This window comes from Ranitomeya imitator, chromosome 2, assembly GCF_032444005.1.
Source record: "Ranitomeya imitator isolate aRanImi1 chromosome 2, aRanImi1.pri, whole genome shotgun sequence".
NCBI lineage: Eukaryota > Metazoa > Chordata > Amphibia > Anura > Dendrobatidae > Ranitomeya > Ranitomeya imitator.
In genome coordinates, this window is record NC_091283.1 from 759727574 (window position 1) to 759744047 (window position 16474).

General features: G+C 45.6%; 1 protein-coding gene across 1 annotated transcript in view; it reads right to left on the minus strand.

Annotated features, from left to right (window-relative positions):
• LOC138666810 (extracellular matrix organizing protein FRAS1-like) overlaps window positions 1-16474 on the minus strand; it is a 92645-nt gene that overhangs the window by 53857 nt on the left and 22314 nt on the right. Inside the window, exon 3 of the mRNA XM_069754985.1 lies at window positions 7958-8107. Coding sequence (XP_069611086.1) covers window positions 7958-7960 — 3 coding nt within the window. The 5' untranslated portion in view covers window positions 7961-8107. The remainder of the gene's footprint in view (window positions 1-7957; window positions 8108-16474) is intronic.

A 16474-nucleotide genomic window follows, 5' to 3' on the forward strand; every position in this document is an offset into this window, starting at 1 on the left:
GGCTCATATTCCCCCCTGTATGGCTCATATTCCCCCCTGTATGGCTCATATATTCCCCCCTGTATGGCTCATATATTCCCCCTTGTATGGCTCATATATTCCCCCCTGTATGGCTCATATATTCCCCCCTGTATGGCTCATATATTCCCCCCTGTTTGGCTCATATTCCCCCCTGTATGGCTCATATTCCCCCCTGTATGGCTCATATTCCCCCCTGTATGGCTCATATTCCCCCTGTATGGCTCATATTCCCCCCTGTATGGCTCATATTCCCCCCTGTATGGCTCATATTCCCCCCTGTATGGCTCATATTCCCCCTGTATGGCTCATATTCCCCCCTGTATGGCTCATATTCCCCCCTGTATGGCTCATATATTCCCCCTTGTATGGCTCATATATTCCCCCCTGTATGGCTCATATATTCCCCCCTGTATGGCTCATATATTCCACCCTGTATGGCTCATATATTCCCCCCTGTATGGCTCATATATTCCCCCCTGTATGGCTCATATATTCCCCCCTGTATGGCTCATATATTCCCCCCTGTATGGCTCATATATTGCCCACTGTATGGCTCATATATTGCCCACTGTATGGCTCATATATTCCCCCCTGTATGGCTCATATATTCCCCCTGTATGGCTCATATATTGCCCCCTGTATGGCTCATATTCCCCCCTGTATGGCTCATATTCCCCCCTGTATGGCTCATATATTCCCCCCTGTATGGCTCATATATTCCCCCTTGTATGGCTCATATATTCCCCCCTGTATGGCTCATATATTCCCCCCTGTATGGCTCATATATTCCCCCCTGTTTGGCTCATATTCCCCCCTGTATGGCTCATATTCCCCCCTGTATGGCTCATATTCCCCCCTGTATGGCTCATATTCCCCCTGTATGGCTCATATTCCCCCCTGTATGGCTCATATTCCCCCCTGTATGGCTCATATTCCCCCCTGTATGGCTCATATTCCCCCTGTATGGCTCATATTCCCCCCTGTATGGCTCATATTCCCCCCTGTATGGCTCATATATTCCCCCTTGTATGGCTCATATATTCCCCCCTGTATGGCTCATATATTCCCCCCTGTATGGCTCATATATTCCACCCTGTATGGCTCATATATTCCCCCCTGTATGGCTCATATATTCCCCCCTGTATGGCTCATATATTCCCCCCTGTATGGCTCATATATTCCCCCCTGTATGGCTCATATATTGCCCACTGTATGGCTCATATATTGCCCACTGTATGGCTCATATATTCCCCCCTGTATGGCTCATATATTCCCCCTGTATGGCTCATATATTGCCCCCTGTATGGCTCATATATTGCCCCCTGTATGGCTCATATATTCCCCCCTGTATGGCTCATATATTCCCCCCTGTATGGCTCATATATTGCCCCCTGTATGGCTCATATATTCCCCCCTGTATGGCTCATATATTCCCCCCTGTATGGCTCATATTCCCCCCTGTATGGCTCATATATTCCCCCCTGTATGGCTCATATATTGCCCCCTGTATGGCTCATATATTCCCCCTGTATGGCTCATATATTCCCCCCTGTATGGCTCATATATTCCCCCCTGTATGGCTCATATTCCCCCCTGTATGGCTCATATATTCCCCCCTGTATGGTTCATATATTCCCCCCTGTATGGCTCATATATTCCCCTCTGTATGGCTCATATATATTCCCCCCTGCATGGCGGCTTATCTCTCTGCACCCGCTCGGCGCGCCGGCTTATGTCCTCCTTCATCCCCCCCCCGTCCCCCCGTCCCCCCGTCCCCCGGCCCCGTCCCTCATACTCACCTGTCCCACTGCACGGCCATGCCGACATCCCTCGCGCTCTGTCCCGACTCCAGGCGGCGGCGCCGGCGCAGCACCTTCTTCCTGCTTGAGCGGTCACGTGACACCGTTCATTAAGATCATGAATATGCGCATATTCATGATCTTAATGAGCGGTGTCACGTGACCGCTCGTTCAGGACGAACTGCAGTGCAGACGCCGAGACCATCGCTGGAGCAGGGTGAGTATTCAAGGCGGGCAGCGGGGGGGGGGGGCCCTGGAGCGGGGGGTGGCCCTGGAGCGGGGGTGTCAGTGCCAGGGCCCACCGGTTCCCCGGTGGGCCAGTCCGAGCCTGGCTGCAAGCAAGAAAGGTGAGTATGGCTTTTTTTTATATTGCAGCAGCAGCAGCAGCAATGGCACAGATTTATGTGGAGCATCTATGGGGAAATAATGAACGGTGCAGAGCACTATATGGGGCACAGCTATGGGGCAATAATGAACGGTGCAGAGCACTATATACACGATATGTTATATACTATGCTACATGTCCCTGCGGGTTGATCTATGTTGGTATGACGACCCGTCAATTTAAGGTGCGAATTAGGGAACACGTACTTGGGATACAGGCGGCCTCTGGCCACATGGATGGATCAATGCTTAAAACTATACCGAGACATTTTTGGGAATTTCATGACTGTAATTCATCGCTATTAAGGGTTAGGGGCATTGATGCCCTGAAAATTAACATTAGAGGCGGCCAACTGTTCAAAAGGTTGGGAAAATTGGAAACCCAATGGATTTGGCGCCTCCAGACCGTCCAACCGGACGGATTGAATGAAAATCTATCCTTTGCACCATATCTTTAGTCCATCGGCTGCTGCGCTTTCCACATTGTTATCCTCTTCTCATATGTTTTTATATTTTGATTTTAAGGATTGTTTTTACTTTTTAGTATTTTCTTGTGGTATCGCAAGTGTGGGCCACCTGTTGAACGACGTGACAACATTTTCATCGCCGGACCTCGGATAAAAAGGATCACCGGAGAATATGTTAATAGGACAGTTGTCCATATGTGGATATATGTATTTATAGATGTATGTATTTTGTATAGTCTATACATGTAATTTTTCATTTAGTATGTTAGAACATCTTATTATATTGTAATTACTGTGTCTTAATCATATGGATTCGTACTGTTATACTTAGAATGTCGATATTTATAGTATTATCCATATGAATGCTGCATTATCTGCCGTGTATAGTCAACTTTATATTTCTCCTGTGATATGTGAATGTATCCATGTCCGTGGGCCGTACAATATGTCCACATGCATAGATGTTTCTTCGTTCCATTGTCCCTTTGATGTATGTATTTATGTGTGTTAATAGTTTTTAGTCTTGTGTTCCATAATATATTATTAGCTGTGTATGTACTATATATATGCTTCAGATATATCCTAGATCCGCCCCCGTTTGATTGATCTACCAGGTGGGATATTCTTACACTGGTGGATGATAGAATTTAAAAGCGCCAATGATTTATTTGTATTGAGTTTGGTGCGATCTGCCACTTGCTGTACATGGTGGTTAGATATAGGATTATATGTCTCCGCACTGTACCATGATGGCTGTGTTGTACAGCCTCCTGTACCAATATGGCGCCTGCTCCTACATTGTGCGCATATGTGGGCACCACACTTCCGGTTTCGGACGTTGTGGGCGGATATGCCTGTAGCTGGATAGCTGTATGTCACAGCCCTCTATACTATCATGGCGCCGAGTCTGCAATGTGCGCTTGCGCACACGTCACTTCCGGCCGCGGACGCTGCAGGGCTGGTGACCCTGGATCACATGGGCCCATGTGTTTCCGGTGTCGCCGCACTGTGCGCCGGTGTCCGGAGCTGATGACATCATAGGAAGCCGTTTTTGCACAAATCGGGAGTGTCTGGGAGCTATAAATTAAATCCGTTAGTACAAGATGGTACCCCTTGAGAAAGGCATCCGCCGAAACGCGCGTCGGGGTGGGCGCGATAGGGTGTGCGCAGTAACCATTATTTCCAGCTACGGGTATGTACCATCCAAGTATTTATGCTTCATGGTGATTCATGTCACTTGACTGTTATATGTGTCCTTAATGGGTGGTATATTATACCTTGCATCGGATACTCTGTTGCACACCTACCTGTGCCCTTTCTATATGTGTTGAGGCTATCATGGGGAATCCATTCCCTGCTGTCTGTTCACCTATATTTCTAATAAAGATTTTTTGATAATTTGCATATAACTGGACCTTTTGACTGCTTTTGTTCTTGTGGTGTTTGATGTTATTCTGAGTTGCAGTCTGTCCACTATAAGTCTTATTCAGTGCCAGGTTCTACGATTTATGATTATATTTATTGATTATTGTTACTGGTATGTTTTCTCTTTTTTATTATGGGGCAATAATGAACGGTGCAGAGCACTATATGGCACAGCTATGGGACAAAAATGAACGGTGCAGAGCACTATATTGCACAGCTATGGGGAAATAATGAACGGTGCAGAGCACTATATGGCACAGCTATGGGGCAATAATGAACGGTGCAGAGCACTATATGGCACAGCTATAGGGCAATAATGAACAGTGAAGAGCACTATATGGCACAGCTATGGGAAAATAATGAACGGTGCAGAGCACTATATAGCACAGCTATGGGACAAAAATGAACGGTGCAGAGCACTATATGGCAGAGCTATGGGGCAATAATGAACAGTGCAGAGCACTATATTGCACAGCTATGGGGCAATAATGAACGGTGCAGATCACTATATGGCACAGCTATGGGGCAATAATGAACGGTGCAGAGCACTATATGGCACAGCTATGGGACAATAATGAACGGTGCAGAGCACTATATGGCACAGCTATGGGGCAAAAATGAACGGTGCAGAGCACTATATGGCACAGCTATGGGGCAATAATGAACGGTGCAGAGCACTATATGGCACAGCTATGGGACAAAAATGAACGGTGCAGAGCACTATATTGCACAGCTATGGGGAAATAATGAACGGTGCAGAGCACTATATGGCACAGCTATGGGGCAATAATGAACGGTGCAGAGCACTATATGGCACAGCTATAGGGCAATAATGAACAGTGAAGAGCACTATATGGCACAGCTATGGGGCAATAATGAACGGTGCAGAGCACTATATAGCACAGCTATGGGACAAAAATGAACGGTGCAGAGCACTATATGGCAGAGCTATGGGGCAATAATGAACAGTGCAGAGCACTATATTGCACAGCTATGGGGCAATAATGAACGGTGCAGATCACTATATGGCACAGCTATGGGGCAATAATGAACGGTGCAGAGCACTATATGGCACAGCTATGGGACAATAATGAATGGTGCAGAGCACTATATGGCACAGCTATGGGGCAAAAATGAACGGTGCAGAGCACTATATGGCACAGCTATGGGGCAATAATGAACGGTGCAGAGCATTGTATATGGGGCACAGCTTTATATGGAGCATCTATGGGGCAATAATGAACTGTATGGAGCATTGTATATGGGGCACATTTTTATATAGAGCATCTTATGGGGCCCATCATGAACTGTATGGAGCATTATATGGGGCTCCTGATTCAATATGGATATTCAAAAACACTTAACCTACTGATGTCTCAATTAATTTTACTTTTATTGGTATCTATTTTTATTTTTGACATTAACCGGTAGCTGCTGCATTTTCCACCCTAGGCTTATACTCGAGTCAATAAGTTTTCCCAGTTTTTTGTGGCAAAATTAGGGGGGTCGGCTTATACTCGGGTCAGCTTATACTCAAGTATATATGGTAATAGAATGTTGCATGGATATTATAATTAGTCACATCGCTGTGTCATAACATGCTGTATTGACCATACTACTGTTAGCCACAAAATAACGTGCACGTGTGTGTGTGTGTGTGTGTGTGTGTGTGTGTGTGTGTGTGTGTATGTATGTATATATATATATATATATATATATATACATACATACATCATATTTTTCAGACTATATGGGACACTTTTTTACTACAAAAAATGTGGAGGAAGATGGGGTGGTGCGTATTATAGTCCCAATGTACCGGCTGAGGTGGCAGGGAAGCGGTTTCGGCAGAACAGCGACTTACAGAGGTAGGAGTCGGCTGCTGCGGCTAACCCCTGTGCCCGCTGCTAAAAAAAATGAATATTCACTGTATTCCACGCCCATTGGCATGGATGGCAATAAATATTCATTTCTCTTTAATGGCATTCTGATATGATGAGCCCCCATCCCGGTCCTGGTATGAATGGTCCCATCCTTTCCTTATCCTGGTATGATTGGCCCTCACCCCCATCGTGGTATGCATGGCCCCATAAGAAAACATTAAAATAAACAAACCATTGTACTTACCTTCCCGGCGTTCCCTCCCAGCGTCCTACTCCGATGACGCCGGTCACATGTGACAATACTTAAGAAATAAATATTCATGGAATGGTGTGAATATTCATTTCTCTTAGATGAAGAAAGTCTCCGGCTGACATTGTGTGCGCTAGAGAGCAATCAATAATCACTGCTTTGCACGCACACAGTCCCAGCATGCAGAGCATTGAGTATTCCGGCAGCTGGCCCTTCAGCTTGCAAGCAGCACATGATGTCCCTGCCATGCACTGCTTACAATCATAAAGCAGTTGCTGGCATCAGAACAGCACGTTGAGAGGGGGTGCTACGTCATCACAGGTCATTGCCGCTCTAGGCATTATTGGCAACGGGAGCAACGCGAGGAGTGGGAAGACTGCCGGGGATGCCGGAAGGTGAGAATATCATGATTTTTTATTTTAATTCTTTTTTTTAGCATTAGTATGGTCCTCAGGGCCTGGAGGAGAGTCTCCTCTCCTTCACCATGGGTACCAACCGCACATGATCTGCTTTCTTCCCGCATGGTGGGTATAGCCACATGTGGAAAGTAAGCGGATCAATGCATTCCCATGTGTGCTGTATCCCCGCAATTCCACACAAAGAATGAGTATGCTGCATTTTTTTCCGGAATGCGATTCCACCGCGGAAAAAAATGCAGCATGTGCACAAAAAATGCGGAATGCATTCTAATAATAGGATGCTTAATGTATGCATTTTTTTAGCGGTTTTATTGCGTTTTTATAGTGAAAATTCCTGAACGTGTGCACATAGCCTTAGTGTTCCTTTTATTTTTTTGAGCAGTGTATTATATGGAGCATTATATGTGGATCAATATACTGTATGGATCATTATATGGGGTTCATTACTCTGTATGGAGCAATATATATGGCTCATTATACTGTATAGAGCATTATATGGGGTCCATTATTCTGTATGGATCAAAATATGAGGCTCATTATTCTGTATAGAGCATTATATGGGGTCCATTATTCTGAATGGAGCAATATATGGGGCTCATTATACTGTATAGAGCATTATATGGGTTCATTATTCTGTATGGAGCAATATATGGGTTCATTATATTACATGGAACATTATATGTGGCACAATATAATGTATGAAGAATTATATGGGGTCCAGTATTCTGTATGGAGCGATATATGGGGTTCATTATATTATATGGAACATTATATGTGGCACAATATACTGTATAAAGAATTATATGGGGTCCAATATTCTGTATGGAGCAATATATGTGGCTCGTTATATTGTATAGAGCATTATATGGGGTCCATTATTCAGTATGGCGCAAAATATGGGGCTCATTATTCTGTATAGAGCATTATATGGGGTCCATTATTCTGTATGGAGCAATATATGGGGCTAATAATACTGTATAGAGCAATATAGGGGGTTCAATATAATGTATGGAGCACAAAGTGGTGCCCATTATATTGTACGGAGGACAATACTGTCTGGTTCCTGACATATTGTAGAATTTACAAGAGATATCACTCATGTAATGTAAGAAGTAAGTGAAATCTTTGGCATTGTACTATACCTATATTTCTCTGCTGTATCTGTACATCATGAATTGTGGTATGTGTTAAAGGGGCCCCCTGAAACTCTTTCACCTAGGGCCCACGAAAACCTGGAGCCGACCCTGATCACATATATATCAAAATTGCCTTTTGGGACCTAAAATGAATATAGTAATAGAGTACTCACCATCGTGACGTGTTCTCTGCAGCTGCTGAACCTTTGTACTGAATGTTATTTAAACTCTTTGTTGCACAAATATTGAGAAATTTCTTTTTCCAACCAAAAACAATGTTTTTCTCATTGCATCTTTATTGGCTCCATCATTTGGCTGCAATTCTGAAATCCAGAGCAGAGTAACTTTGCACAGTTAATCTGAAATATTCCAATTTAATACACTACATGTGCAGAATAATTAGGTCTCATTTTTATTTGTGCTGCCAATCTACTTTTCAGCCTTATTAGTTTTTTTAATGTCCAAGTAAGCTATAATGTCGATATAAGCAAGTGCTATGTAGTTAAAGATAAACAAATTAAAGGGAAACTGTCACAATGTTTTAACCCCTACATCATGCTGTTCTCAGATTACATAGCATATACCTGCTGACAGATTCCTTTAAACTGCCGAAATATGCTGCACATACTTGAACATGTATACAAATTGTTGTCACCCTTTAGGCCTCTTTCACACTTCCGTCTTTGAGCTCCCATCGAAATCCGTCGATTTTTTTAAAAAACAGGATCCAGCAAATTTTTCTGCTGGATCCTGTTTTTTCCCATAGACTTGTATTAGGCCGGTTTCACATTTGGGGTTGTGTCCGCAGCGCTTGTGCCGCAATTATCTGCATGTGTCGTGTTTTCCAGTTGGAGCGCCCCCAGACGCAGGGCCGCGGGTTACTCGGTACCGGTCCTCTCTATCTCGGTTCTAGGGTCGTCACGGTGGCTGGACCCGGTCCGTGACCCTGCTAAGGGGCGTCCAATAAAAGGGGTGATGAAAGTCGGCCAAGGTTTCGAGACGCCACCTGTGGTATTTGGTCAGGGTGACCGACGCTGCTTGGGGTCCACTGGGGTGGTGTTATGGCAGCTGGATGGTATACCTTCCCACAGGTACATTGAACTTTAGGAAGGCAAAGTTTGAACAGCTTAGAGATGCCCTTAATCTGGTAGACTGGGACAATATCCTCAGAAATGAGAATACAGATAATAAATGGGAAATGTTTAAGAACATCCTAAATAGGCAGTGTAAGCGGTTTATACCTTGTGGGAATAAAAGGACTAGAAATAGGAAAAACCCAATGTGGCTAAACAAAGAAGTAAGACAGGCAATTAACAGTAAAAAGAAAGCATTTGCACTACTAAAGCAGGATGGCACCATTGAAGCTCTAAAAAACTATAGGGAGAAAAATACTTTATCTAAAAAACTAATTAAAGCTGCCAAAAAGGAAACAGAGAAGCACATTGCTAAGGAGAGTAAAACTAATCCCAAACTGTTCTTCAACTATATCAATAGTAAAAGAATAAAAACTGAAAATGTAGGCCCCTTAAAAAATAGTGAGGAAAGAATGGTTGTAGATGACGAGGAAAAAGCTAACATATTAAACACCTTCTTCTCCACGGTATTCACGGTGGAAAATGAAATGCTAGGTGAAATCCCAAGAAACAATGAAAACCCTATATTAAGAGTCACCAATCTAACCCAAGAAGAGGTGCGAAACCGGCTAAATAAGATTAAAATAGATAAATCTCCGGGTCCGGATGGCATACACCCACGAGTACTAAGAGAACTAAGTAATGTAATAGATAAACCATTATTTCTTATTTTTAGGGACTCTATAGCGACAGGGTCTGTTCCGCAGGACTGGCGCATAGCAAATGTGGTGCCAATATTCAAAAAGGGCTCTAAAAGTGAACCTGGAAATTATAGGCCAGTAAGTCTAACCTCTATTGTTGGTAAAATATTTGAAGGGTTTCTGAGGGATGTTATTCTGGATTATCTCAATGAGAATAACTGTTTAACTCCATATCAGCATGGGTTTATGAGAAATCGCTCCTGTCAAACCAATCTAATCAGTTTTTATGAAGAGGTAAGCTATAGACTGGACCACGGTGAGTCATTGGACGTGGTATATCTCGATTTTTCCAAAGCGTTTGATACCGTGCCGCACAAGAGGTTGGTACACAAAATGAGAATGCTTGGTCTGGGGGAAAATGTGTGTAAATGGGTTAGTAACTGGCTTAGTGATAGAAAGCAGAGGGTGGTTATAAATGGTATAGTCTCTAACTGGGTCGCTGTGACCAGTGGGGTACCGCAGGGGTCAGTATTGGGACCTGTTCTCTTCAACATATTCATTAATGATCTGGTAGAAGGTTTACACAGTAAAATATCGATATTTGCAGATGATACAAAACTATGTAAAGCAGTTAATACAAGAGAAGATAGTATTCTGCTACAGATGGATCTGGATAAGTTGGAAACTTGGGCTGAAAGGTGGCAGATGAGGTTTAACAATGATAAATGTAAGGTTATACACATGGGAAGAAGGAATCAATATCACCATTACACACTGAACGGGAAACCACTGGGTAAATCTGACAGGGAGAAGGACTTGGGGATCCTAGTTAATGATAAACTTACCTGGAGCAGCCAGTGCCAGGCAGCAGCTGCCAAGGCAAACAGGATCATGGGGTGCATTAAAAGAGGTCTGGATACACATGATGAGAGCATTATACTGCCTCTGTACAAATCCCTAGTTAGACCGCACATGGAGTACTGTGTCCAGTTTTGGGCACCGGTGCTCAGGAAGGATATAATGGAACTAGAGAGAGTACAAAGGAGGGCAACAAAATTAATAAAGGGGATGGGAGAACTACAATACCCAGATAGATTAGCTAAATTAGGATTATTTAGTCTAGAAAAAAGACGACTGAGGGGCGATCTAATAACCATGTATAAGTATATAAGGGGACAATACAAATATCTCGCTGAGGATCTGTTTATACCAAGGAAGGTAACGGGCACAAGGGGGCATTCTTTGCGTCTGGAGGAGAGAAGGTTTTTCCACCAACATAGAAGAGGATTCTTTACTGTTAGGGCAGTGAGAATCTGGAATTGCTTGCCTGAGGAGGTGGTGATGGCGAACTCAGTCGAGGGGTTCAAGAGAGGCCTGGATGTCTTCCTGGAGCAGAACAATATTGTATCATACAATTATTAGGTTCTGTAGAAGGACGTAGATCTGGGGATTTATTATGATGGAATATAGGCTGAACTGGATGGACAAATGTCTTTTTTCGGCCTTACTAACTATGTTACTATGTTACTATGTTACTATGTATATCCCCAGGGCTTCCCAGTAGTGTAGGTGGTGATGATGTGAGGCGCAGTTAATAACGAGGACACCGGGTTGCAGTCTCTTTACCTTTTACTTATGACTACGGGATCCTCAATCCAGAGCACTGCTAACTGGGCTGTCTAAAACCGGCCAGTCCGAAGGCACATCCAGAGTTCCCTTTGCAGGTGGAAATCGTTGCCTACCACTAGCGCCTGTGTGTTGTAGTTCTTCCCTGCTGTGCATTCGGGATAGTCCTCACAACTTCTGTTCTCGTTTTTTCTCTTTCTCTCTCTCTCCGTCCCCCAAGATAATCTGGATAGGACGCACCCGTTTGACGGGAAGGCTCGGAGCTATTCTGGGACCCTAGAGACGCCCCTCTCCACGCTTGCCCCCTATGTCTGCTTAGGTGATGTATGGTAGACAGCCAACCTATAATTAACTGTACTGCTGTATTTGAAGTAAGGCATAAAGTCAGTTACTTCCTCGGTGTTCCGGTCACCGGCTACGCGCCTCAGTAGGATGTTGCCATTCTCGGGGCACGACTCCTACTGGCTCTCCTTTGTGCTTGATCTCGTTTCTTACGTTCCACAATATCCTTCTCTTCTTGTCCTTTCTTAGGATACCGTCGCAAGGAAGTGCAGGAGCGGTTCCGTTGCTTTCTATTCGTTCTGCTAGGCCCCTGTCAGGAACCCACCCCTGACAGGTCCTCCCTGGACTCTCCCCAGGCTGCGTTCTGTTCTAACTTCCTATCCGACCCCTAGTTTTACCAATGTGAGGAGTGGCCTAATACATAGTGCCTTTTGCTCCCCCTAGTGGCCAGAGTGTGAAGTGTAATGTGTGCTTGTGATACCTGGTCAGGTGAACTCCTTTAGTGCAATCAGACATAACATCACCCTCCTTAGCGGCAGAGCGACATTACTGCAACGGCCAGGTCTCTGGGGCGCTGCACTCCCCCCTGGTTAAATCCAGTACTCCCGGACTGGGAAAAGAAGAACAACAATAGTTATTAGAAAAGGACATACAAAATTTTTAAATGCTTTGAACAATGTAAACATTACAATACTTCCCCTTATGGGAGGTGAGGTCACTTTAACGTTACAAACAGAAACATGTTTAAATATTTTAAATAACATTCTATTCTACAGACTATAAATAATTCCTATTACCCAGCCGGGTATTCTACTAAGTGCAAATCTTTGAACAATAATTTAACTTCTCCTTTAAGGGCGTATAAGCTGAACCCACTAAAGGCTTACTATAAAACATTACAGTACAAATCTAACGTTTTCTTTACTTCTTCTAACTTCACACAGATGCAGGACCGCCTGGCTATTCGTCCAGGCCTACTACCTCTTTTCTTCTAAGTCCACAGCAACCATCTCTCTATGGTTCTCAGACTCACTAACCCCTATGGGTTCACTTTCTAGCTCTTCTAGCTACATGGTATCTACTATGCAAACATTATCACTATCTTACTACTTAAGGCATCATTATCAAAAAGGCAACAAATAACATTCCTTTAAGAGGGGAAATCAGTCTTCTCTGAGGTAGTGCAAACAATAATCAAGTCACTAAGGAACTGCAAGACTCGAGAAACTTCCACGTCGTCATCTGGAATCGTCTCTTCACAAAGTTTTCTTTCCTTGTAAAACCAGTAGAGAGCACTCTTAAGAGGGTGCGAACTATATACAACACAGTTTGTGAATCATTCACCGTCCATGATTCGGCAGTCTTTAGTAGAAAGATTGCAAAACTCGAAACAATAGAGATCCCGGGTCAACAAAGGGATCCCTTTAAGAGTTAATCCTAAACGGGCTTAGGCAGCAAAAGAGCAGGAAACAAACAGTTAACCATTTACATTTGTTGGAGTTTCGAGGTTTATTCTCAGGACGGTAGGTTGCAAGGCATCAGTTGGTAGTGAACACTTCCTGGCCTGGAAAGATCTGTGTTCGACTTCTCATCCGATGCGGTATAAATGTCACTAATTGGTTTTTCAGGTATAATCTGGGTTCGAATGTCAATTTTGGTAGTAGGTTCAGTAGCGGCAATAATGCCCACTGTGGTAGTAGTATTAGGATTTGTCAGTTCAGAGTTAGTCTTAGTCATGGCAGCAGGTGGCGCTGCTACGGGGCCTACCAGTAGGTCTTCTGTCACTGGGGCAGGGTCGGCATCCTTACCTGCCACCACGGTGTCCTCGGGGTCGGCCGACTCTGCCGACGGCGGGCTCTGGAACGCTGACTGCAGGGACTTGCGCTGTGGCGTTGTCATCTCTGTTTGCAGTATCTGGCTTTCCGGCAGGGCCTTGCTTTCTGGCTTCGGAGCGCTTGAACTTCTTTCTTGCTCCGGACCAGACGAGGCAGCCAACAGACGTCGGGTGAGGCCCCCGATGACAGTCTCCTTCCACCCGGCCTCAGTGCTCAGCTGCATCCGCCGGAGTTGATCGCTGAGCTCGTCCACTCTGGCCTGCAGGAAGCCGGGGCCCACAGGTGTCACTTGGCCACGGTATCAGGAAAAATAGAAAAATAGAGCGCACTACTCGTACCAACTAGAATAAAATATCAATCGGGGTGCAAATAAGCAGCCAAGGTATAGCCTCGGGCCCCTTAGCTTTTCGTGGTGTTATATGGTCATCCATACTGGCCGGTTACATCTCCGGCGATAGGAGGAGCTGGGCTCCTCTCAGCTGTTTATTTTGCGCTTGCGCAATCTGTGCATGGACACTCTTGCCGGTCGGCTATATCTCCGGCTACGGGAGGAGTTTTACTCCTCCCAGCTGCGCGATTGCACGTGCGCACTCCTTATTCAGATGAGGACCTGGGCTTCTCTCAGCTGCTTGTTTGCGCCTGCGCACTATCTGTGTGGACACTTACACCGGCTGGTTATGTCCCCGGCTACAGGAGGAGCTTCGCTCCTCCCAGCCGTGTGATCGCGCGTGCGCGCCCCTTACTTAGTTGGGGGGCGTGTCTACCCCATGTCCTGTCTTGTGACGGGCGTCCTGTTCTCCCTGAGCGCCGCACTTCCGGTCACGCCGGCATTTTCGTTCACCTGCACCTCATCAGGTAAGCCATATGGCTACTATTTATACAGGGGGCATTTGACACACAACATCTTCCCCTGACGAAGCCCTCGCTAGTAGGGCGATACGCGTTGAGTAGTTTCTTTTTGGCTCACACTTGTCTGCACCTGGGGACGGCGTGCTTCTCTTTCCCACTTTGGGTATGTTACATCTTGGTTGCCTCATTAGGGGCATGTGGTACGTTGAGACCCCATGGCTTATCACGGTCTGAGCCACTAGATTTGAGTGGCTTGGCCACTATGGTGGTCCTTTGAAATATATTCTTTCCCCTGGTTTTGGTAGGCATATTTTTGCTGCTATAGGGCTATATACGTTTGCCCGTTTTCTCGGTATTAGCTCCATGAGCCAGAGGGTTATTACTTGTGTAATATATATCCAGGTTTGCAGACTTGCTTTTTGCATTTGTATTTCTAACATGTTATTGTTTTATGTGTGCCAAATGTACTTTGTACTGTTGTTTTTAATTATGTTTTATGTGTTTGAAGTTGTTGTGTGTTAATAAAAACTCTTGCGGTTATAGCTTATGCATTCTTCTTTATTAATCTTGGGTGTGCATTCAATTGAGCAGCTTCTTTTCTCTTGTTTTTGTTCACTTGGCCACGGTATCTCTCTGGGTAGCTGGGGGAGTCCTCTGCTCCGACCCCATGCTCCGATCCCGGTCGGCTGGCCATGGCGTCTCCCACGTGGCTCACTTCTTTTCCCTCGTCCTTTTCCCGCTCTCTCCTCTGTGGGCGGCTTCGCTTTCTTTGTCTCTGCCCACCATTGAGGATCAGGAGGCGGATCTCGGCTGCTGACGGACACGTCCTCAAGGTACAGAAATATTTAGACTGGGCAGCCATTGCTCTTCACGCTTCTCAGTTCGTTCACGCCCACAACTCCACGCCCTTCTTCTTCTCCAGCGCTCCTCGTGACGCTGTAATGGCGGCAGATTTGGCGGGAATCTTGGCGGCAAATAACAATACACAGTCGTTGCAATAAATCACAGTTCAAGCACAATTGCAACACAGTTCCAAGGCACACATGACCTGATTCCTCAGGCTTAAGTACGATCCTGTTCGTGATGCCAAGTTGGAGTGCTCGGTACCGGTCCTCTCTATCTTGGTTCTAGGGTCGTCACGGTGGCTGGACCCGGTCCGTGACCCTGCTAAGGGGCATCCAATAAAAAGGGTGATGAAAGTCGGCCAAGGTTTTGTGACGCCACCTGTGGTATTCGGTCAGGGTGACCGACGCTGCTTGGGGTCCACTGGGGTGGTGTTATGGCAGCTGGATGGTATACCTTCCCACAGGTGAAGTATATCCCCAGGGCTTCCCAGTAGTGTAGGTGGTGATGATGTGAGGCGCAGTTAATAACGAGGACACAGGGTTGCAGTCTCTTTACCTTTTACTGAAGACTTCGGGATCCTCAATCCAGAGCACTGCTAACTGGGCTGTCTGAGACCGGCCGGTCCGAAGGCACATCCAGAGTTCCCTTTGCAGGTGGAAATCGTTGCCTACCACTAGCACCTGTGTGTGTTAGTTCTTCCCTGCTGAGCATTCGGGATAGTCCTCACAACTTCTGTTCTCGTTCTTTCTCTTTCTCTCTCTCTCTCTCCGTCCCCCAAGTTTATCTGGATAGGACGCACCCATTTGATGGGAAGGCTCGGAGCTATTCTGGGACCCTAGAGATGCCCCTCTCCATGCTTGCCCCCTATGTCTGCTTAGGTGATGTATGGTAGACAGCCAACCTATAATTAACTGTACTGCGGTATTTGAAGTAAGGCATAAAGTCAGTTACTTTCTCGGTGTTCCGGTCACCAGCTACGCGCCTCAGTAGGATGTTCCCGTTCCCGGGGCACGACTCCTACTGGCTCTCCTTTGTGCTTGATCTTGTTTCTCACTTTCCACAATATCCTTCTCGTCTTGTCCTTTCTTAGGATACCGCCACAAGGTAGTGAAGGCGCGGTTCCGTTGCTTTCTATTCGTTCTGCTAGGCCCCTGTCAGGAACCCACCCCTGACAGGTCCTCCCTGGACTCTCCCCAGGCTGCGTTCTGCTCTAACTTCCTATCCGACCCCTAGTTTTACCAGTGTGAGGAGTGGCCTAATACATAGTGCCTTTTGCTCCCCCTAGTGGCCAGAGTGTGAAGTGTAATGTGTGCTTGTGATACCTGGTCAGGTGAACTCCTTTAGTGCAATCAGACATAACATCACCCTCCTTAGCGGCAGAGCGACATTACTGCAACGACCAGGTCTCTGGGGCGCTGCACTATCTTTAACATTAGGGACGCATGTGTCTGTGATCAGTTGCGCTTTGACGCGTTAGA